At 40.0% G+C, this 23,226-nt stretch overlaps 1 protein-coding gene across 3 annotated transcripts; it reads left to right on the top strand.

Moving 5' to 3' along the window:
• The first annotated feature begins 399 nt into the window (after positions 1-399).
• On the top strand, positions 400-22,069 carry CAPSL (calcyphosine like). Of its 3 annotated transcripts, none has more exons than XM_019450657.2 (5): positions 408-739; positions 3,573-3,750; positions 4,039-4,248; positions 9,036-9,139; positions 12,764-13,107. In XM_019450657.2, the coding sequence occupies exons 1-4, from the start codon at positions 483-485 to the stop codon at positions 9,135-9,137; spliced, it is 747 nt and encodes a 248-aa protein (XP_019306202.2). In that variant the 5' UTR covers positions 408-482; the 3' UTR covers positions 9,138-9,139; positions 12,764-13,107. The 3 variants fall into 3 exon arrangements, with proteins under 3 accessions (XP_019306200.2, XP_019306202.2, XP_019306201.2); XM_019450656.2 differs by lacking the exon at positions 12,764-13,107 and adding an exon at positions 15,593-16,177 and having other exon boundaries at positions 410-739; XM_019450655.2 differs by lacking the exons at positions 9,036-9,139; positions 12,764-13,107 and adding an exon at positions 21,776-22,069 and having other exon boundaries at positions 400-739.
• The last annotated feature ends 1,157 nt before the right edge of the window (positions 22,070-23,226 follow it).

The raw sequence follows: 23,226 nt of genomic DNA, 5'->3' as shown, positions 1-23,226 counted from the left end.
TCTTCCTAAATATTTAAATCACAAAAGCCAAACTGTAGAAAAATAAATATTATGTCTATTTGTCAGGAGACAGTTAGTGTCTATTTACCCTTTTCTGTCCTCAGAATCTAGGTGTTCATGGACACTAGTCTGTTAATCAAAACATGCTGGTTCCTGGCAGGGATCATTCAGTGTTGAGAATCTCAGTCAAGACAGAAACAATAATAGTTAGTATTTAGACCAAAGACGAGAATATTAAATGTGGAGTCAAAGGGGAACATGTAGAATGCTAAATAAAAGAATAAAGCATATAGGGTTGACTCAAAAAGGAGAGTAAAGGGAAGTGAGACTTTTTATTTTATGGCAGGAGGAGGGTTTCAACTATATGAAAGTGTGTCTAGGAAAAGCTGTTTATTTATAACTGTTGTCCAGGCTGGAGAAATCAGATGTTCTCTGGACTAAACAAGTAAGTAAGAAATATGCTGAACACATAGTTGGTCTAAATGAAAGTTGGGAATTCTGAGAGGTTCGAGGCTGTTCCTTGGAGAGGCTGCTGTCACCCCGTAGGCCAGAAGCAGGTGAGAGGCCGAGCTCTGCTAATGTGCTGTGAACTCTTCTGTCAGATGGCGGGCACGGCACGTCATGACCGAGAGATGGCGATCCAGTCCAAGAGGAAGCTCACCACGGCCACCGATCCCATTGAAAGACTCCGACTGCAGTGCCTGGCCAGGGGCTCCGCAGGCATCAAAGGTCTTGGCAGGTAGGGTCCCGGCCATGGGGAGGAAGGACACTGCCAGGTGAGGCTAATACTGGCTGTGTGACCTTGACCGAGTCTTATTCTCCTAGGGTCTCAGTTCCCTATTTGTAAAATGTAGTTTGGAAGACTTGATCTCTGAAGCATCTTGTGACCGTTTTTGGTTCTTAGTCCCAGATTCAGCAAGGCTGTGTCTGAGATGAGAGCACAGCCCCTGGGACAACTTGAAGTGAAGAGAGAGGCGTGCCCAGGTCCCAGCGACACCCAGCAGGATGCGGAGAAGGACTCTGCTAGAAACTGACAATGGAAGCGAGCTTGGAAGAGGGAGGAAGTTGCTTTCAGGCAGTCACATCTTGCTGACCTCCAGGGGGCACTGGAATTGCCTGTGGGATATTCACTGCCGGTGGGCTTCTCCCAACTCCATAGGACCTGTCCTCTGGCCCTCTGACAGTGTGAGAAGTCCTCAGGACCAGGAAACCCAAGGAAAAAGAGATTGTAAGCCTCCAACTGGCAGGATCTCTTTTTAACAGACTGCACGGAATGCCTGCCATGGGCCAGGTGTTTGTATGTTTGTGGGTGAACAAGGCTTCTCCAGGCCCCAGGCAGGACTTAGACTAAGGAAATTGACTGTCACAAAAACCAGAATCTCCGTGGTGATGTTGTAGGTTAGAGAAATACAGGGCACCGCAGCAGGGGCATCCGACCTCACATGTGGAGGTTATAGACAGCTTCACTTACAGCGAGGAACTTACTGAGCATTGGGGACATCACTTAATAGTCTCAAATTCTCAGACTAAGCCTGGCTCTGTCAGAAGCCCAGGCTGTGGGTATGTGGACCCTGGTGGCCAGGCAGTCACAGTCCAGTGAGAAGACTAGCCCATTTCTCTTCAATACTGTATCACCCCAACCTACAACCTCCACGTCTTTCATCCTGGAGCCATGTCATTGTCCGTGGTGCAAACCCCTCAGGAACACTGCCCTCTGTCCCACTCACTGGCCCACTCAGTTGAGTCCCTCTTGCTGCCTACCCACCCCCCAACCCCTCCTAGCCCTTCCACTGTGAGCCAGTCTATTGGCTCATCCTTGGCCTTTTGCTCCACTGTGTGCTCTGCCTTGGCCCCTTTACTAGTTTTTCCCTTCCCTCAATCTCTCCTCAACTCAAGTGGAAGGTGCTCCCTAGTTTTCCTCTTTATGGGACCACAAAAGTAAAGTGCCATTTTCGTCACATGATGTCAAGGATACATACTGTCAACATGATTTATCAGTATTGGTATTGACCTTGATCACCTGGCTGAGGTAGTGTTTGTCTGGCTTTTCCCATGTAAAGTTACCATTCCTCCCCAACCCCATTCCGTACTGGACTGGAAGGAAGGAAGTCTCCATGCAAAGCCACACTTAGGAAGTGGGGAGTATGCTTCCCTCCTTGAGGACAGAGTGTATGTGCATAATTTATTTGGAATTCTACTCAAGGGAAATTTGTCTTTTCTAAATAATATTTATTTATTTATTTAATCATTTATTTAAACCCATATGGACTCATGGATATTTATTCTATACTTTGTGTTACAATTTAACACTATTTTATTGCTCAAACTCTAGAAAATTGAGCTTTAGAAGCTCTTTCAGTTGGCTCCTATGTCCCTTTGACATATCCCCATCATTGTTAAGTTTTTTTATTTGTTTGTTTTGAGTGCTTCCTTACTTTCTGTACAAGATACTCCAAGCTCATCTTGCGTATTTCGTGTCCCAGTCCTAGAATCAGACATTTCTCCGAGAAGCCCCATTCTTTTTATTGGATAATTGCATTAGAAATCAAGATCTAGGCTCTAGATGTGCTTGTTGTTACTGGGGTGTTACTTCTAGGTTCTCTTAGCTGACAGAAGAAGAAAGCATATGTGTAAATATATGTACAATCTATAGATAATTTTATATGTAATCATCTGTGTTTATATTAAGCTAAGCATGAGTTCATACTAATGTCTCCAACTCTAGCCCATTACCACATGCATCCGACCATTTAGCTTCCTCCCCTCGCTTATCTATAAATTCCCATTTCAACAGTGATAAATCTGGCTCCCACCATCTGCCATCTATTTACTTAATTGTTCAATTCCAGTATACCTTATAGCAATGTCAGAATTGTTAACTCAAATCTCCATGGGAAATATTATTATCAACTAGAGTCCAGTGCTTATGTGCAGTTCCTTTTGCCTTTAGTCCTACAGACTCCCATCTCCACAGCTACTTAAGTCAGCACCTTCATACTCCACGGCTCCCCCCCCACCCCCTTTCAGTGAGGTTGTTTCAAAATTTTTAATACAGTTGAGTTCTCTTGTCACTGTGCATTCCTTCCTGGGATCCCCTGACCTCCTAGTTATTTTAAAGTTTGTATACATTAAATTTTATTCTTTGTAGTCTACAGTTCTATGGACTTTAGCAAGTATGTCATGTATCGACCATTATAGTTTGGGCTTTAGCAAGTATATCATGTATCCACCATCATAGAGAATAGTTTCATGGTCCTAAAAATTCCCTGTTGCTCCACCTATTCTCTTCCTTCCTTCCTTTTTCTTTTTATTGTATGTATAGTTTTGCCTTTTGCAGAATGTCATAGAATTAGAATCACATAGTACATTTTCTTTTAAGGTTTTCCTTTTATGAGATTCTGGGAAGAGGCTCTCCAATTTTGGAAGGAGGGTACAGACAAGAATCTAGGGCTTCTGTATTTTACTTTGAATAACGTTGAGAGTGGTTTATTTTTAAATCTTTGTGCTTACATCTTATTCTATGTTCTTTTCTTTCCTGTGTGTGTGTGTATGTGTGTGTGCATTTTCTTCAGAGTGTTTCGAATTATGGATGACAATAACAACCGGACCCTTGATTTCAAAGAATTTTTGAAAGGACTAAATGATTATGCTGTGGTCATGGAAAAGGAAGAGGCAGAAGAACTCTTCCGGAGGTTTGATAAAGATGGAAATGGAACAATAGACTTCAATGAATTTCTTCTCACATTAAGAGTAAGTGGCCTCATGAATCAGTGTATCTTCTGAGTTTGGCTTTCACGTGGTTTGGGTTGGTTATTTTGAGGTTTTGTTTTCAGAAGTTGTTACTGTGCTGTGGAGGAGATGGGAAGGAGATTGTTAACAGGTTTAGGGACTTTTTGGAGTAACCATAATGCATGTCATTTAACAGCACACAATTTCATACCACTGAAAGGAATCAGATATTTCATCATATATCTTACAAAAAAAAGCTCATTTGCTTGTGTTGTCTGTGTTTGTGTTTTTTTTTTTCTATTTATCTAGCCTCCAATGTCTAGAGCCAGGAAAGAGGTAATTATGCAAGCTTTTAGGAAGTTAGACAAGACCGGAGATGGAGTTATAACGATTGAAGATCTTCGTGAAGTGTATAATGCGAAACACCATCCTAAGTACCAAAATGGAGAATGGTCTGAAGAACAAGTATTCAGGAAGTTTCTGGATAACTTTGATTCACCCTATGACAAAGATGGATTGGTAAGTAAAAGAGCTTAACCTAAGTGAAGTTTCTTCTGTTGAATTTGTCATTGAAATTAGGAAATAGGTCCAAAGCCTTAAAAAGTACTTATAGCATATTCATTATAAATAGGAGTAAAATATCTCCTTAGAGACTATTTAGAAAGTCGGCAACTAAAGTGATGATATATGTGTGTGTGATATATGATATATATGTGATATATATATTGGTGAGAGGTCCACATATAGCTAAATACCCATCATCTGAAGAACACAATATTTTGATTTAACACTCCATTGCACAGTTACTTATGTTTACCATACTTAGCCAGCCATATTCCAATGAACTCGACTAGGGTAAAGCCTATTTAACTTCAAAATGAAACCATGGTTTAATTTTTTGGAACATGATTCACAAGGTATTTCAAGATATTGAAGTGCTTTTCACACTCATCCTTACAGTATCATTTGTTATCACACTTTGCTGTGTGGAAATGCCATTTAAGGGAAGCTTTCAGCAAAGGGAATGCCAGATAACAGAATTTACTTCAATTTTGTCTTGAGTAGGCTTGAGATTAACTTGCATTTCTAAACTATAGTGAACTTAAAAACACCTGATCTCCATTAATGGTATCTTCAAGTTATGAACACATAGCTTGGTAGGGTAAGGAATTACATCTCTGCAACTGTGATGTTGTCTCCCCAGGCTGAGATGACAATGTCATCTGTCTTTTATCAACAGGCTTAAGTGGGCTTTTGAACTCAGAACCAGTTCTGGTCTTAGGTGTCCTAAAGGCCCTGATGATGGGGAAGGGAGTGTTCTACCTGGTCCACAGTCAGCACCAGCAGACGCCTGGGGAGGGTTACTCGGAACCCCTGTGTCACACAGGAAGGAGTAGTGGGGCACTGGGCAGGAAGAAAAGATATTAATGATAGGAATAGGAAGCAAGCCTTCCCCTTCTTAAGGGAGTTTCTCCCAACTTTTTCCATAAAATTTCATAGTGAGTCTAATTAGCAAGGGGTTAGGGGAGTAGTAAGGCAACCTTTCTTTCCTTCCTACTGATATTTTTCTGTTGGGGACAGAGAAATACCCTTCATTTTAGTTGAAGGATTAGAGAGGTGGATTAAAAAAAGGGCGGGGGGGGGGGGCGGGGGGCTAGATTCTCAGGGGAGCCTAATGCTTAGGGACAGAAGTAACAGAACCAAACCATATGTTTTCTTCCAACATTGCTGGTCTTTGATCTCTGAAATGGCAGTGGAAAAATAGTCAACTGCCATTTCCCCAAATTAGCCCGCCTCTACATGAGATCCCAGGGTGTACTTGCCTCCTCTCTGCAGGTGGTTCCTTCTCCTCGTTGCCAGGGGAAACCTCAGTTGCTCTTTTCTCTACCCCAAGTCAAAGTAGCCAGTTGTTATGATTCAGCTGATTTAAAGTTCCCACTTCTGTCCCTTTTGACATTTATTTTAACAAGCCATCTTAAGTTCTCAAATACTCATAAAGGTCAATGGGGTTTTTAGTAGTTACAGCATTTGCTATCACCTGACTATCACAGACACTGTGTTAATATCCAGCTGACTGTGCATGATCATCATCCAGGCTACGTATTAATAATGTACATTGCTGACTGTACTGCAGAACTACAGAATCTGATTATTTTTGGGTGGGGATCAAGGATTTACAGTTTTAGTAAGTACCCCAGATGGCTCTTATTCACATTCATATTTGAGATCATTGTCTCTAAAAGATTCAGAAGTACTTTTTAATTACTACATATAATATGCACATGAACCTCATTTGGCATAATTATGGAGCTGGATCATTTATTGACTACTTATCTACTGGATATAGTACTAAAGGTCTTAAAATACATAATGAAAATATTTTTGGAAAGTGATGTGGAATTCAAACTTTTGTTCATTGAATCATATTTTAAACACACAAAGAACTATTGATGTAAACAAACTCCACGATAAATTCTTTTATAAAGAGAAGAATTAGTCCTTAAGTGAGCTTTTCCAAATTGAGTTGTTTTATACATTAAGATTTCTTATGGTGAAGCATAGCTAGCTATGCTTGAAGCCAGTGCACTCATATATGGCTAAAAAATGTAGCGGATATCCAAATAAGACAGAATTTAGAGTAAGCCAATAAATTTAGCATACTCCTTATGATGCTGATATTTGTGAACTTGTAATAGTTTGGGCTAAGTTCTCAGGTAGTCATAAAAACTCCTGAGTTTGTAGCAGTCATGGATTTTGATGTAATGGATCCTGTGTTAATAATCCTCACACCCCATCCTCAGAGCCCTCTGTGCACCAGAAGCCATATGGATAGAGGTATGAAAGCAACCAAATCATGTATGAAGTGAACCTTCCTCACTCTAATTCTATCCCTAAAACCCACCCTAGTTGGGTGAGATTTTCATTTCTTACTTTTTTATTTTTATTTTTTAATTTTTTAAAATGTTTATTTACTTTGACAGAGAGAGAAAGAGAGAGCGTGTGAGCAGGGGAGGGGCAGAGAGAGAAGAAGACAGAGAATTCCAAGCACTGGCAGTGCAGAGCCCAACACGGGGCTCAAACTCACGAACTGTGAGATCATGACCTGAGTCAAAATCAAGAGTTAGACTCTTAACCCACTGTGTCACTGGGGTGCTCCACTTCTTCCTTTTTTTAATATCTAGGTTTGGAAGTTTTCATTTATATATGTTATTTTACAATTACAAATATATTTTTTAGATGTCAGAAGTAGATTTGCCTTTGAGTAAATATGGGTCTTACAGTCTTCTCTCATATAGAAATTTTTTAATAATTAAAAATATTTTAAATACATTACTGGGTGTATATAAATAACCTAAACTTATTTTATGATTTTTCTAATCAGTCTGAAACAGAGAAAAAGGTACTGTGTTCTGTACCATGACTCAAATATTTCCAATGCTCCCATTCAGGACCTTCTCCATTATATAACGAATATTTTGTCAATTCACGGTAGCATCGTCAAGAGGCTGATCCAAGAGCAGAGGTGTCCATTCTCTCCCTTTTTACTAATGTCAAACAAAATAATTAAGTAGGAGTAGTTATTATGACTGAAAATTAATTTACTACAATGAGGGAAAACTTGGGGAAATTATAGGATTTGTCATTCAGGCTATTCTGAGTATAAATTGAGTCTCAGGAAACAAGCAAACACTTCACTAAGAATAACTAATGGCCTTTTCTGAAATGATCAAATATATTAGCTCTGATGTCTGGTTTTATGTAATCTGACTTCTGGAAGGTTTAATGCTGGATAACTGGGAAATGCAAAGGAGGACATAAGTAAAGAAATTGAAGAAAGGAGAACACTAATGGTATTCTAATTTTAACAAAAGCTATGCACATATTTATTTCTACTTCTAGACCATCGAAAAGCCCAGCTCAACTATTAGTTCAGTCCAACGACTTTCTTCCTTCTGCTTTTTACTATTTTGTGGGTGGTGGGGTGGGGGGTAAGTACAGGGAGAGAAATTTCGTCCCCTGACTTTTTTTTTTCTCTGTTCACTTATGATTACAGTAAAAAAGGCAAGTGGGTTGATCAGCTCATATGATTATTAGAAGACATAAGTAGGCACTCTGGAAGGGGGGTTTTGAATTATTTATGGATTTCACTTTTTGATGTTTTTAATCTTTCATGACATTTAAAATTGAGGGCTGACTAGGGGTGCCTCAGTGGCTCAGTTGGTTAAGGGGCCGACTTTGGCTCAGGTCATGATCTCAAGGCTTGTGAGTTTGAGCCCCGCATGGCGCTCTGTGCTGACAACTCAGAGCCTGGAGCCTGCTTTGCATTCTGTGTCTCCCTCTCTCTCTGCCCCTCCCCCTCTTGTGCTCGCCGCACGCTCTCTGTCTCTCAAAAATAAATAAACGTTAAAAAAAATTTTTAATTGAGGGCTAACTAGAGAACAACAAATTTCCCAGCCATTGTTGTTGTGTCTGTGTCCTCCCATGGAAGCAGGGCTGTACTTTGGGTTACACTGATTGCTCACAGAGATCCTTCCAACAGGAAGACAATTCCTTCTCTGAGTCAACTAATCCTGTCAGCTACTATGGTTAAATTGCAGTGTACATATCACCGACAGCTATTAAAAAATAAGATTGATACCTGTTTCTTCTTTCTAGCAGTAAAGTGATATAAAATCTAGCCTGGGAAAACACATTGGTTGCTATACCAAAGAGACAGTTCTAAGAACAGGATGGAGAGAACCCAGGCTAGTGTGAGGGGGCATGGAGGAGGGGCATCTTTTTTCACTCACTTTGTGCCTTGAATGAGTAATTTCTATCTTAAAAAAGCATGAAGTTAAGGAGGATTTAACTATAAATCTATTTCTTTATCCACAGGACAGAATTCCACTTTCTAAAAGGTAACACATTACTTGCCTCGACCCCAGGGCATGCCATGTTGTTTCTCATGTGTCACAGAAAGCCTGTACTAACTACAGCTAAAGAGACTTGTTTCTTGCTCTGAATTTCAGTCTCACTGATCCGAACAGATGGGTTCCTGCTCTTAAAGAGAGGCGAGAACCTATGTTTCACTTTCCATTTAGGTTGGTGTGGAAATTTTCAAGATTTTCTATTCATCTTCCCCTCTGCCACCCATCAAGGCCATCCTCAGCTTGACTCTGCTCTTGTCTGAGATCTATTCTTGATCTGTGTCATTAAAAAGCTTCCTTGACCAAAGTTCCCCTCCCATTTACAGGTACTAGAAATATGCTTCCATTGAAGTGGTGGGAAGCAAAGTTATGTTTTTGTTTCTGACTTTTCCACTGCAGGTGACCCCCGAGGAGTTTATGAACTACTATGCAGGGGTGAGCGCATCCATTGACACTGATGTGTATTTCATCATCATGATGAGAACTGCCTGGAAGCTCTAAATGTAGGATCTGGGGACCAGGGCATTGGGTGCAGCCACAGGGCTCCAAATGATTAAACATCAGCCCCAAACCAGGAACACATTTGATTTCATGTTCATCCCAGTGATTCTTCCCTGTCAACACACACTGCATTTTCTAGGGGAGGCATGACACTATGTAGTTAACTGTGACTTAACTTCTCTGAAACTGTTTCCTTAGCTCTAATATAGGAATTAATTAAAATAAGATTTGGAAAGCTCTTAGAGCCAGGCTCTAGGATACATACATGTGTCTAATAAACATTAGGTGCCTTCCTTGGCCATTAATAAAAGTTTGAGTATTTTAATTATAATTCCCACTCACACACCCACAGTCTTTCTCCACATCCTTTTAGATGGTCTATTTCTAGGTGTGAGAATTCATCTGTTTTTATGACTGACTGTAAATTTTCTTTAAGTTTATTTATTTATTTGGCAAGAGAGAGACAGAGAGAGGGAGAGAGAGAGAGAGCTCACAAGCACACATGCATGGGGGAGGGGCAGAGAGAGACAGGGAGAGAGAGACAATCCCAAGAAGACTCCATGCTATCATCGCAGAGGAGACAGATGAGGGGCTCAAACTCATGAACTGTGAGATCATGACCTGAGCTGAAACCAAGAGTCAGATGTCTAACTGACTGAGCCACCCAGGCACCCCCCTGACTTTAAGAGCTTCAGTTACAAATTGGGTACCAGAAGAGAACACACATTAGCCTCAATTTTTATACCTGAATCTTGAGTTTCTCTGCCCGTGGTTTAGGGAAGCCTTGGTGTGGTGAATAGATTAGAATGACATTTTTGGGTCATCTAAAGCTTCTGTGAGATGGGAGGCCATTTCCTTGAGCAGTAGAGCTAGGACCATCCCTGTGGTTAAAATTTGAGGCTGGGCTGTGCTCTCAGATTTTATGGGGGACCTCTTGTTTAGTGAGTGAGCAGATTGTATCATCAAACCTTTGTCCGGTGGAATGTTCATCTCCCCTCTCCCTGCCATGGGCCAATGATGTTGACATTCCCACCATCACAAGAGGGTGGGGTATGACATAGACAAGGGTCACAGGCCTACTCCAAAGAATGTGTTCCATCTTGACACTTTATGGCCCAAAGTATTCTCCTTCCAGCCCTAAGCTTTGGCTTTATGTCGTCAATGTGCAAGAATCTCCCCATGAAAGACTTCGAAGCAAAGGCAGCTTCAGCTGTTAGGAAATAGATGTTGAAACTATCACTCTCCTTCTATGTGTTCTGTGTCTGGGGTCAGAGATAAAAACACAGGGATCAGCCCTTTGGCTGTGATGCTGGAGGTAATAACCACCTGCCTTGTTATCAGGGCCATCCTTTTTTGTCTCCTCTGTCCCTGGCTGTACTCATCCCCTGGCTTGGGGGCATGCATTGGGATAATAGTTAAGATCCCATGTATTTAAGTGGCTCTAGAATTAGGGTCAAGCACACTTGCCATATTTTGTACTAATTCACTTATTTACTTTTATCTCACAGACTTGGAAGTCTAGATCAAGATACACTTTGATTTAAAATTTGTGTTTAGAGCAGGTGTTTCCAGATGAGAATCATGGTAGTTTGCTTGTTGTCTAGAAGCTAAACTCCCACAGACTCTGATGACAGACTGGAGAAGTGACCTTTTTCTTGAGGATGGGAGCACCCCCAAATTTTGGGAAGCTAGTTTTTCAGAAATTAATTACACAAGTTTGGTTTTCCACTGGATTTATTATCTAGGCTTATATAAAGATTGGAAGGCTGAAAGATGCCAAGTATTATGAAGAAATATGTAGAAATGAGGCAGAAATCCAGTAGAAATTGTGATGGGCTGTATAAGAAAAATATCCATGTTTTCTGTAACCTGTACTTTGCCAGTCGTGGCTAAGGAGAGGTTCCTGGTTTCCTGGCCATGGGCAGTTTCAAGCCTACTGCTCTAGATAGATCTGTGTCTTTGATTCTAGGAATGACTCATACCTCTGCTTAACTGGGGACATAGAGTTAGCATGTGATTCTGAACAAGGGCTAGGCCATAGCTATCAGCTTCGTCTCCCCCAGTCATATTTTTACTTCCTGTCTAAATGGGGCACAGGCCATGCTCTCAGATTTTAGATAACACGTGCCTCACAGTCTGTTTGGTCACATTCAGTTATCTCTCTTCTAGCAGGTCAGGTTGTGGGTCCAAAAGTGAGGATTCCCCCAAGAGCCTCTCCCCTACCCCCCTCCTCCCTCCACCCCTGTAAACAAGATCTAGCAAGTTGATCATCAAGGATCACTCCACTCCTATTTTGAGCCTTCTCTGTGATTTCTGGCCTAGTCAGAAATTTAACACATCACAGTGTTAGATTGAATACATCCCACTGGTAAATATGTATTGAGTCACTGCTATGTGCCCTGTTATATTCTAGGCTGTGGGGATAGAGGAAGGAGCTAGAATGAATGTAAATAAAACCACTGGCTTTCAAACCAAACTAATAGCCCAGAGCTAAGATATCAGAGAGGAAACATAGGCACTGAAGCCAAGACAGTTGCAGCCCTTTATATGGCAGTGTGTTGCAGAGCATGTAGTAAATTTGTTGAATGTAGACAATCTATCAAGACAATGTCAGGAAAATACTCTTCTGTTCTTGGAAGCAGACCATTGTGTCTGCCTTTCACTTCTCTTGGCCAGTGTGGATTGCCTCACTGAGCCACAAGAGTACAAGCAGGTAATGATTCAAGCCTCTTTAGGCACCCAACAGATGGAATTTGTTCTGCTGATGTTTAATCAAGTGGAGAGATGAAATTAACCAAATGCATTTTTGGCTGGTGTGTGGGTGCCCTTCTGCTCCCCTTTCATGAAATTCTACTAACACCTCTGAGCGCTATACCCTTTTGGATTTATGCACAACTCTCTGGGGCATAGAGAATCATGGCAGTTCCAATTTCTCAGTTCAGTCCATAGAATGGCTTTCTTGGAAATTATAGGCTGTTCTTTTAAATCAAGAGCTTGTTGAAAGAAGCAGCAAAGTTTTACATTTCAGAAATGCTTATGATTCAAGGAAAAACAAAGGGGCCAAGGATCTGATAGGTTGTCATATAATGTTATCTTCATATAATTGATCCTTTTGAAAGCCAATGTCTCTAAGCATGATCCTACTCTTCCGGGTCGCTGATGTGGAAACTATATAACCTTGATGGAGATAGCCAGTTCTTTTCTTCTCATAAAAAAGCTCACTAAATGAATACCTTAAAATTATGTCTTGTAAAACAGATGACGGGTGAAATCTGTTGGAAGAAACATAAACAAATGATTGATGGGGGTTCTGAGAACACTGCTGTGTGAGAAGAGTTCTTTTGCCACCTCAGTTGGTGCGGTGAGAGGTTGTGGTGAAGCAGCTCTTCCTCTCTGAGAATAGCATGACCTTCTTGTTTTATTTTCACACCTGCTTCGCCAAAGCCAGTATCTTCCCTCAGCAGAATAGAGTGGAAGGTGCTCATTAGGAGTGCAAGACACTGAAACTATGAGCCACCAACCATTAGCTGAGGTTTTGATAATGGACCTGGCAACTACCAGAAAGGTATATTGTATCAGGGAAAGAAAAATCTCCTAATGTAATGGTCTATTTTCTTTTGTTCTAGATTCTTCTTCCTCTTCATAAGTGGAATTTATTTATGGTTTCTCTGGAGTGTTACACAAATCCTAACAGCCATTGAACACGGGTGATGCAATTTCTGTTTCACCAAAGTTCCTGTGAGCACCGTGGGTTTCCTGTTCCCACTCTCACTCCCAACATGGGGTCAAGTGGCAGATAGCCAAGATATGCACAGGGTCATACCCATTACGCTGCCCATGTAACTATCATTCATCTCCAGTTTCATTCTGCTCTAGGTCCCATAATAAATTTAAGATGGACCCTGTGACTCAGAGCTCAAGCACCTGAAATTTGAAGCCAGACCTGAGTATGTAGCTTGTAATCCTGTCATGAAAGACTTGAGTTACTTTTTCTTTCTTTTTTTTTTTTTTTTTTTTTTTTTTACCAACCTTAAAATTTGGCGCTCAGACACTGGTATTGATTCTGGGAACATCTTGATCTTCAATTTGAAAGGTTTGAGTTGCTTGTCTCCTAGAAACACTTAGGCCACATGCGGAACTGATGACAATCAGTGCTCGGAGAGAGCCTTAGAGCAGGAAAGGAACCCATAATTGAGAGAAAATGACAGATGGCAGAGTAGTTTGCTCTTGCCACGGTTATAGGGAGCCCCAAAGCACTTCCACCTTGATGGGATAAAGTGCAACAGAAATGCAAGGCATTACCAAACGTCAGGCACTGACTTAATGAGACCCAGATCATTCTTTTAGTTTCCAAGGGGGACTGGAAATTAAATTCTGTTCCACAGATTGCATACTTAGTCATGCCTCAAATCTCATTTAGCAATATCATTCAGCATTCATTTATTTAAGATTATCTTTGAAGCTGCACAGTAAATACCATAAATCACCATTAATTTAAGCTTTGCTAATTGAGTTCATTTAGATAGGGTTTGAATGAAAGTTTACTTTTGTTTCATCTATACTAAAGAGAATGAGCAGGTCAGTATATAAAGATTATAGGAGCTGTGCCTACCTACGTTCATGTGTGTTTTATAGGTACTTGGAGAGATCTATTTGCATATGAATGCCATTAGTAGGCTAGTCCTAAAAAGTTCTCACATATCTCAAAACCGTCCTAGGCCAATTGTTTGATGGCAAAGCTTTATTTATGCAACTGTACGTAACACAAACTATTTTCTAGATATTGAGGCATTCCTATATGTAAATCCTATCCTGATTGTATTTTAAATAGAAATTGAAGCTGAAAAAACAATGTTTTATAAGGCACAATTTCCATGACATTTATGCTATAAATTTTAAAATATTTTGTTTAAAAAGTTATACATGCTTATAGTAGTAAGCTACATATACATTGAAAGTAAGAATTTGTCATAAAAGCAATAGTTAGGATATTACTTCAAGGAACCAGAAATTGAGAAGTTTTTGAGTTACAAAATTAGATATGGTTTAAATATATAATACCAACTTTGTCATTGTTATTTTATCATACCGTGCCTTGCCATTAACATGATTCTGATTTAATAGAATTTCTTCAATTTAAGGCTGGAAAACATTAACTACCCTTGTACTAAAAGAGTTCATCTAGTTTTTATTTCTGTTTTAAGGTCTTTCTAAAATCTATTTCTTCTTAATTAGCTAACATGTTACATATCATGCTTCTTTAAAAGTTTACTTCCTAGATGGTGCTTTTGGATCATTTAAAAATGTTATGTGTGTGATATTTCAATTTCAGGTTATGGAGTTTATTCTTTGAAAATGATGAGGCCCTGTTCAAACTGTACTTGCTCATGTTTTTAAAAGAACAAAATGTAATCCACCCCCCCCCAAAAAAAACCCCACATTATTTTGACAGCCAAGAATGAGAGTTTGAAAATTTTATGTTAACATTCATTTTCTTGCAGGCTTGGACTACTTCTATCTAGTGGGCCAAGCAAGTTCCCACAATGCTCAGCCTCTGAGTGGTGCCCCTAGGACTGCGGGCAATAGAATTACTCTATGTGTTGGTATTGAGGAATGGGGGTGGTTAAGAGGGATGAGAGAGAAATGGAACCTAGGGGCTGATTCCTGCTCTTTTACTTTCTCGTTTCCCATTATAGGAGGCACAGGGCCAACTATGAAATGCTAACATGTATCCTGACCAAATTGAGAAATTGGCCTTCTAAGCACTTCTTATATGGCTAGTTCCTTGCCCTCTGCTATTGAATACCAGGCATCATGGATTCCTGGGTGACCAAGGATCCTGGAAAGTGCCCCCACTCTCTAGTTCTAACCTTACTTATGTGATCAGCCTAAACTTTCCCTAAAGAGCTTTTTATCTGTGCATTTATGCTGTAAATTTCTCTATCCTAATGTACTAATAATAATCACAGGTACAATCATACAAATAATGCTCTAAAGTAGTGCTTTCTCATGGAAACTTCTGTGATGATGGAAATATTCTACATCTGTGCTCTCCAAGATGTCAGCCACTAGCCACATATGGCTACTGAGCAGTTTAAATGTGGCTAGTTCAACTGAGGAATTCAATTTTTCATTATGTTTAATTTTAACTAATTTAAATTTAAAAGCCATATGTGACTAGTGGCTACTGGATAGCACAGTTCCAAACATTTTTTATCTTAACGCAAAAAAAATGATGGCCAGTGGGCTGGCAAATCTTGCAAATGCCCCACCTTAGAGGGGAAAGGAAAACCAAGTACCCTGATCCCCAATTACCTGAGTTTCTTGATTGCCAATGGCAATTCAGACTCAATAGAAAACATTTCAGGGAGAATGTAAAATGCTCTACTAAGACTCACATGTTTTGACACAATTTCCTTCTTTTCCCCTTGCTTTATCCGCTCCCCCCCAACCAGGTTTCAAAAGAAGAATTTTTGAACTATTACGCTGGTGTTAGTGCTTCTATCGACACCGACGCCTATTTCATTTTAATGATGACAAAATCCTGGAGATTATGACACTGTCTATTAATTCTTTTGGAAATCATGGACTCTCAGAGAGTGGAATGACTTTGAAAGAAGTCCACTGCTATAGATTTTTGATAAGATATAAACTGAAGTTTCTGAAAAAGCTAGCCTATGAAAAGCAATAGATCTTCAGTCATCTTACTTAATTGCCTGGAACATATTCATATTCTTAAATGCCTAGGATATATATTTAAATCAGAAAGAAAGGAAGAACAGAAGGAAGAAAGGAAGCCATGGAGTGAGGCTGGAAAGTGGTTCTTAGGTGAAATCATGTATTTCTTGTTATAGTTGTTTCTCTTATAGGTGTACATGTAGGTGGTTCCCCAACTTTCACTTATTTGTTGTCTTTGGAGTCTTTAGCAGGAGGTGATGATAAAAGGATTGGAGGAACATCTGACTGTGTAAAATATCCTGAGCTTACTTATTTTAATGTGTCTCTTGGTGAATACAAATAAAATTTATTTTATTCTGAAATTTAGTGGCTTTTTTACCCCCCTACTTTCATATTTTGATCCAGGGATTTAAAGTCATCAAATTCCCACACATGAATGAACGGGGACATAAGTGATTCTGGGGACAAATGGAGGGTGAGCTCAGTTGGCCCTCTTAGTTGAAGGCTGGGTTTTCATGGAGTGGGATCACTTCCTGGGGTTGGCCTATTAGGATGAAAAGCAGTGCACAGGGAAATCGATGGGCTTATAAGAAGCCTTGGAGACTTTCTGGAGCTTTAAGGTAAATTGATGAGGAGGACTTTGAAAATGTTTTGGGAATTCATCTTTGGAACCTACATTTAGGTGATACCAGGTTTCTGGACCCATTTCTCTTCCTCTAATATCTGCTTCTCGGGAAACAAAAGTGGCTGAGAATTGATTACTCATATAACCACAGGCTCTTCACCTTGAAAAGATGAAGAAATGAAGTGGGAGAGGAGAGGAAAGGCTGATGCTGTGCTTCTCAAACTTAAAAAATTTTTTTTTTAAAATACTTATTTATTTTGGGAGAAAGAGAGAGTGCAAGTGGGGGAGGGAGAGAGAGAGAGAGGAAGAGAAAGAATCCTAAGCAGGCTTTGCCCTGTCAGTACAGAGACCAACATAGGGCTCAAACTCACAAACCATGAGGTCACTACCTAAGCCTAAACCAAGAGTCAGACACTCAACCAACTGACTACCCAGGTGCTCCACTTCTCGAACTTTAATGAGTACCCAAATCACCGGAGACTCTTGTTAAAATGCTAATGCTATTTCAGAAGGCTGGATTGGGGTTCAAACTTTAACTTGTTAACAAGCTTCTCTGTGATATTGATGCCTCTGGTTTTCAGGTAACACTTCAAGTTACAATGGATAGAGACACCAGCCTGTATATTTCCAGTACTTATGGTTTATTATTTTTCCATCTCTAGTTGGCCATCATAATTTGTGATTTTTGACTGCTGAGCGATCCTTTCTTTGTCTTGAAGTTCTGAAAATATGAAGGAAGCATCAAGAAAATGTATGTGCCTCACAGGCATGTGTAGGAGAGAAATAGCACTTCCAAGAGACCTTGTGTGGTGACATTCTAATTGGAGAATTTCTCACAGCCCAGGGCTGAGTCCCACAGCCTTCCAGCTTCGAGGATCTGAATGTGTCAGTCCACCGAGAGTAGGTCGTTGCTCAAGAGGGACTACACTGAGCAAGCTCATAGCAATCGTTGCTAAAACTGGAATGCCAAGCCATTCAACTACTATGGCATGTTAGGGTAATGTTTGATGTGGAAAACAAACTCTAAAATTTCTAAAAGTTCAAACAATGGGTATTTAGTTTTCATTCATGAAGCAGTATTATGTACCAGCTGTTTGTGGTCGATGAGCAGCTTTCCTCTGTGTAGTGATTCTGGGTTGCAAGATTCCTCCATCTTGTAGTTCGGCTGTTTTTCCAGGGTTTTGTAGTCAATGATATTCATGTGCCTGAAGAACAAGAGTGTATAGAGGAGACTGAACAACTTTCTGAAAAGCTGTGGTCTGGAAGGGACACCCTCTCTTCTGCTGGCATTTCATTTGATGATAACTAGTCACATGATTACATAGAAATGCAGGGGAGGCTGGGAAGCGTAGTCCTGGTCAGGGAATCTCCTTGCTGGTGAAAATATATCTAACATAAGGTCAATACAAATTTTAGTGGACTACTAGCTGTCTCTGCCACTTAAAACAGCAGTCCCCATTGCCTTCCATTTTCTTAGGGAGGCATGCTTGGTGGTCTCAGTAACCCATGTGGAATAAGATATTTTCCAGGTTGAAGGAGTATGGAATGGAGGTCTTTCTATCTTTAACCATGTTAACAACCAAGAAAACAACTTCTACAACCGTATCTGGTAATGATTTCCCCCTTAGTGAGTCTTGTCACTTGGGCTTTTATGGCTCTATTCCTGACCTTGAAATTCGTGCTAAGACAACACTGAGGCAATTTTCTTGTTTCATATTGGAGGGGAAAATTAAATCGTAAGAGAATGATCTTATCTGTAGATAATTCAGCAGAATAATCATCTTGATTTAATAAATCATGGGAAGGTTTTGGGGTTTGCAAGTGTTATATATTGATAATTAAAGTGGACTGTTATTACAGATAGAAATTGTAGGGAACAGTTTTAGAATCAAGTAGAGTTAAAAATCAGGATATCATTAAGATATTAGCCCTAACATATAATACCAGCTGCTAAAAATGGTAGGAGGGGAGATCTTACTTTTTTTGGTTGCAGGAGTGCAGGTAGTAGATGTTTGCACATGTTCCTTACTTTCACTTGAAACTATCAGATCCAAAATAAAATTCATTACTCCTTTCCATGCCCTCCATTAACCTCCCCCCACCATCTTCTACTTACACCAAGGATGCTTCTATCTCAGTCTGCGTCTTCAGCTACATGAGCAAGAAATCCCAGGATCTTTGTTCCCTCTCTTTCCAAGAGGCAGAATAAAGATGGTTAAGAGTTCAAATGCCAGAACCAGTCTGCATGGTTTAAAATCTGACTCTCTGTGGATTACGAGCTGTATAATCTTGGGCAAATTACTTGACTTCTCAAACCTCAGTTTCCTCACCTGTTAAGTGGAGATAATAGTAACTACACCACAGGATGAGGATTAAATGAGTTAATATATGGAAAGCACTTAGAACTTTACCTGATGCCAGGTAAGTAAGCTATGTAGAAGTGTGTGTTATTATTTTGCATCACTTTTTAGAGTCATCTGATTATATTTTAGGGCGTCCCTTCTCTCCTTCTCCACTGTACATGTTCAGTTCCTCTTACCTCAAACTCAGAATGGTCCCCAGATAAGTCCTTGCCTGCAGTCTTTTACCTTTTCCTCCACCCTTCACATTGATACCAAGATGATTTTTCCTAAGCTTCAGGTTCACCCATATCACTTCATTTCTTAAAGATGTTCAGTAACTCCCCAAGCCCATTTAAAAGTTAAGATATCTTGGCATGGCATTTAAGGCCTCCCTGATTTGTCCTGACCTATATATTTACAGACATCTCTCCCATCACATCCTTCATGTTTTCCATGCTTTGGTTATACAGTGTGCTCTCATAAAGAATTTCTCTGGTGTTTGTCCTGGGTTCTTGGAGCATGAGCTTCTAAAATTTCCTGAGTGAGAGCATGTCTTTGTTATGTTAACAAGGTGACCCAGAGTGAACACCTAGACAGTTTCAGGATGGGGACTGCTCACCAGAAAGCTGTACCATATGATGAAAGAGTTAGAACTTTGGGCCAGCCCACCTCTGAAAAGGGGAGGGGTTCTGGAGACTGAGTTCAGTTTCACAGACAATGATTTAATCAAGCATGCCCACATAAGGAACTCCAATAAAAACTCTTAATACTGAGTCTCAGTGGCACTTGCTGGTTGGTGAACATATTGATTTGCTGGGAGTGTGACATCCCATGATTTCAGAAGAAGAGAAGAGAGCACTCTGCATTTCCTCTCAGACTTTGCCTTACATGTCTCTTTATCCTCCTGATTTGCTTTCTTTATAATGAAACTGTAATTGTCAGTAAGCATAATGCTTTTCTGAGTTCTGGAGTCATGCTAGTGACTTACTGAAACTGAGGGTGTCATAGGAACCTGCATTTTGAACCAAGTGGCTATAAACTCAAGGCTGTAATATAAAAATCCTGCCTGAATTTGTAGCCTGCCTCACAGAATTCAGACTTAAGACTTCATCAACTCTTACCTGATGCCAGCTTGCCAGCTTGCTCTATGGACTTTCCAGCCCTCACAATCATGTGAACCACTTTCTTAAAATAAATCTATATATAGTTCCCTCTCTGTCTCTCTCTTTGTCTCCTCTCCACCGCCCCCTCCCCCCTCCCCCAGCCTACATTAACACACACTATTGGTTCTGTTTCTCTGGAGAACTCTGACTAATACTGATGTGCGAACAGCCCTGAAGTAAGAAGTAAACATCTGAAGTAAGAGCATTCTTGTTGGAGACTGTCCTCTATCACTTGAGGGGCCTGTCCTAACTCTGAGTGGTTAGTACCAGAATTGATTTTCAGTACACTCAGTTGGGGTTGAAGCAGCGTAACAAGCTGAGTGATTCTTTGCTAAACTGGCTCAAATCTCAAGGCCCAATTCAAAAGATAAAGTCTTTACAAAGCTTTCCACAATCTTCCGACAAGATTGACTTCCTCTTTCATTATTCTATTCCTCTTTTACTGAGTATATATGTGTCTTTATATCACAGTCTTCCAGTCAGATGTATAAGAAATTTTACTTTATTTTCTCTAATAGACTTTCAGGCTTGGAGCATTCCTCCATTCAAGATGGCTGGCAGAAAATGTAGCTTAAGTCTTTCCTGGGACTTCCACTTAAGGTTTTTCTATGGTTCTTAGATCTGGCATGCAGGGGAGGGGCAGGATATAATCTCAGCTCATACAGGCTATCCTTGAGACATCTACTGTTTTTCAAGGTCTCTTAAGTCCATTGAATTATGGCAGCTTCTCTACCATACTTGGGAAATGACAACTTTGAGAAGCTACTAATGGGGTAGATGAAGAGCTCACTTTCGAGAGATCTGTGGATATCTAAGTGAGGAATCCAACAGGAAGTTGGATATTCATCCATTAAACCAACAAGCATTTACTGAGAAAATATTCAGTATTATCAGTGAGTAATATCTTAGGTGCTGGGGATTTAACCTTGAACAAAAGACATATGATATATTTACTTGTGGAAGTTCAAATTATTAGACATGATTCTAAAGTTCAGGGTGTTGGTCTGGATGGATAGGAAAATCTTGAAGGTGAAGAGCCAGTGAACGTAATGAAAAAAGCAAAGGTAGGGGCGCCTGGGTGGCTCAGTCGGTTAAGCGTCCGACTTAGGCTCAGGTCACGATCTCGCGGTATGTGAGTTCGAGCCCCGCGTCGGGCTCTGTGCTGAATGCTCAGAGCCTGGAGCCTGTTTCAGATTCTGCGTCTCCCTCTCTCTCTCTGACCCTCCCCCGTTCATGCTCTGTCTCAAAAATAAATAAAAACGTTAAAAAAAATTTAAAAAAATTAAAAAAAAAAAAAGAAAAAAGCAAAGGTACAAGAGATATCAGATGACTGAAGGGGCAAAGTTCTGGAGTAGGAGAGAAAGATGGAATAAAGGACTTAATGGTTGATTTGGTCTTCTACTGACAGAGGGGCATCTTCTCCTTTGACTGGGAGAACAGTTGTTAAGGATTTATGGGAATTTGGGAACTTGTAGATAGAAATAGAGAAGAAAAAGAGTCATGGCCCAGTTTTCTCAAAGCAAAGGCAAAAACATCTGCTGGGAATGAGGAGGACTGAGATTCAATGGGGGACTTGGGGAGGTGGAGATTTGGCAGTAGTCATGGAGGTCATTGGAAGGGAAAAGATGCTGCCAAGCACAAATAAAGGAAAGCACAAATTTATGTGGACACCATTTTGGCAGAATTATGAGATTTTTCAACCAGGATAGTAAAGCAGATAGGATAAAGAGATGTGAATCGTAGAGATGTGTCATATTGAAATAGGACTTTAGCTACCTCCATTTTGACCTCAATGTGTACTTTCTACCTAATTAAGTTCTTTTTTTCCAGCTTATCTCTGAACTCGGGCAAAAGACCTGCCAGGAAAAGCATCCCATAATGGGAACCAAAACCACATCTTCAAGCAATAACTGCCCTGATGCTAGCAAGACCCCACATCACTGACCCCAAAGCAGTGATTGACCTGACCTTTACTTCTCACCTACATGTACCCATCAACTTTTGTTCCATATTTTCCTTATATAAACCTAGAAGTATTTTTTTTTTACTTTGGAGACAGCCTCGGGGACATCAGACCTCTGTCTTCCCGGCCTCACTGAAATAAATTCCTTTCTTGTTTCACCACTGTTCATCTCTCTGCCTTTGGATTTTGTCAGTGATGAGTGGCCAAACCTGGTCTATTTGGGATTCCTGGAGCCAGGTGCTCTTTTGCACCCTTGGGCCCTGGTTACAATTTCATCTTGTTCCATAGTACCTATCTCTGCAATTTGCACACAAGAGGTGCTCAATGAACTGTACTGGAATTCAGTAATTATTTAAAAGATAGGAGGATAGGGAAATCTTGAAGTTCACTGTTGTGTCACCCATAACACAAGGAAGAAATCAGATGATGACTCTGGAACAGTAGAATCTCATTTTTTTTCTTGAATAAATCAGTATCAATGTTATTCTAGAAAATTAAACATTAAAGAAAGAAATGGAAGTTTTAATTCCAAGTAAGAATTATATTAAGAAACATTTTATTCTTTTAATTATTTTTATTATGATGATAAAACATATATACTCCCTTCCAAAAGGTAAAGAAGACAAATGTAGTAATTGGAAAATCCCTTACTTTTATATAGTAATTTATCATTCCATTCTTCTCCTTATTAATAACCACTGAAAACATTTTGGAGCTTTGCCTTCAAAGTTTTGCCTCAGAGTTTTTCTGAGTATATTCTAACTCTAATTTTCTTTCTCTGTCTATATATACTTTTTAAAAAATATATTTTGTAGTAGACACTTTTGTTTGCTTCTTTAACATCCTTTATTTCCTTCCTCTCACCCCTATTTTGTCCAGGTTCCCATCTCATCCCCAGGTCCAGAGAGTGAGCCATTTCCAAGCCAGTCAGTGCATGGCATTCATTAGTGACTGGCACTGATCTAAGGATGTGCACATGACTTTAGCTGGGTCAGTCATACTGAAGGGAAGAAATTACAATTTGTGCTTAGGAGAGAAGTGTGTGTTTTTTTTCCTCTTGCTTAACAATTTATGTGAGAAATGGCTATATTTTTTGTTATTAGATTAAAGGATCTATAAATATTGAAACCCTTTTATTGGCCAACGACTTTTCCTTCCCTAAAGATTCCCAGTACACGTATAGACAAAAGCCATTTCATTAAGGACTGGAGAGAAGGTATCTTTGGGTCTGCTGCTGTATGGATGGGACAGGGGAGCTTCTTCAGATAGGGATGCCATTTGTGTTCTCATGTAAATGTGGCCTTATATCTGTCTTCAT

The sequence above is a fragment of the Panthera pardus genome, unplaced genomic scaffold (genome assembly GCF_024362965.1).
Source record: "Panthera pardus isolate Hobbes unplaced genomic scaffold, ASM2436296v1 HiC_scaffold_2, whole genome shotgun sequence".
NCBI lineage: Eukaryota > Metazoa > Chordata > Mammalia > Carnivora > Felidae > Panthera > Panthera pardus.
Note: the sequence above shows the minus strand (reverse complement) of the source record. Positions and strands in the feature narration are given on the sequence as shown.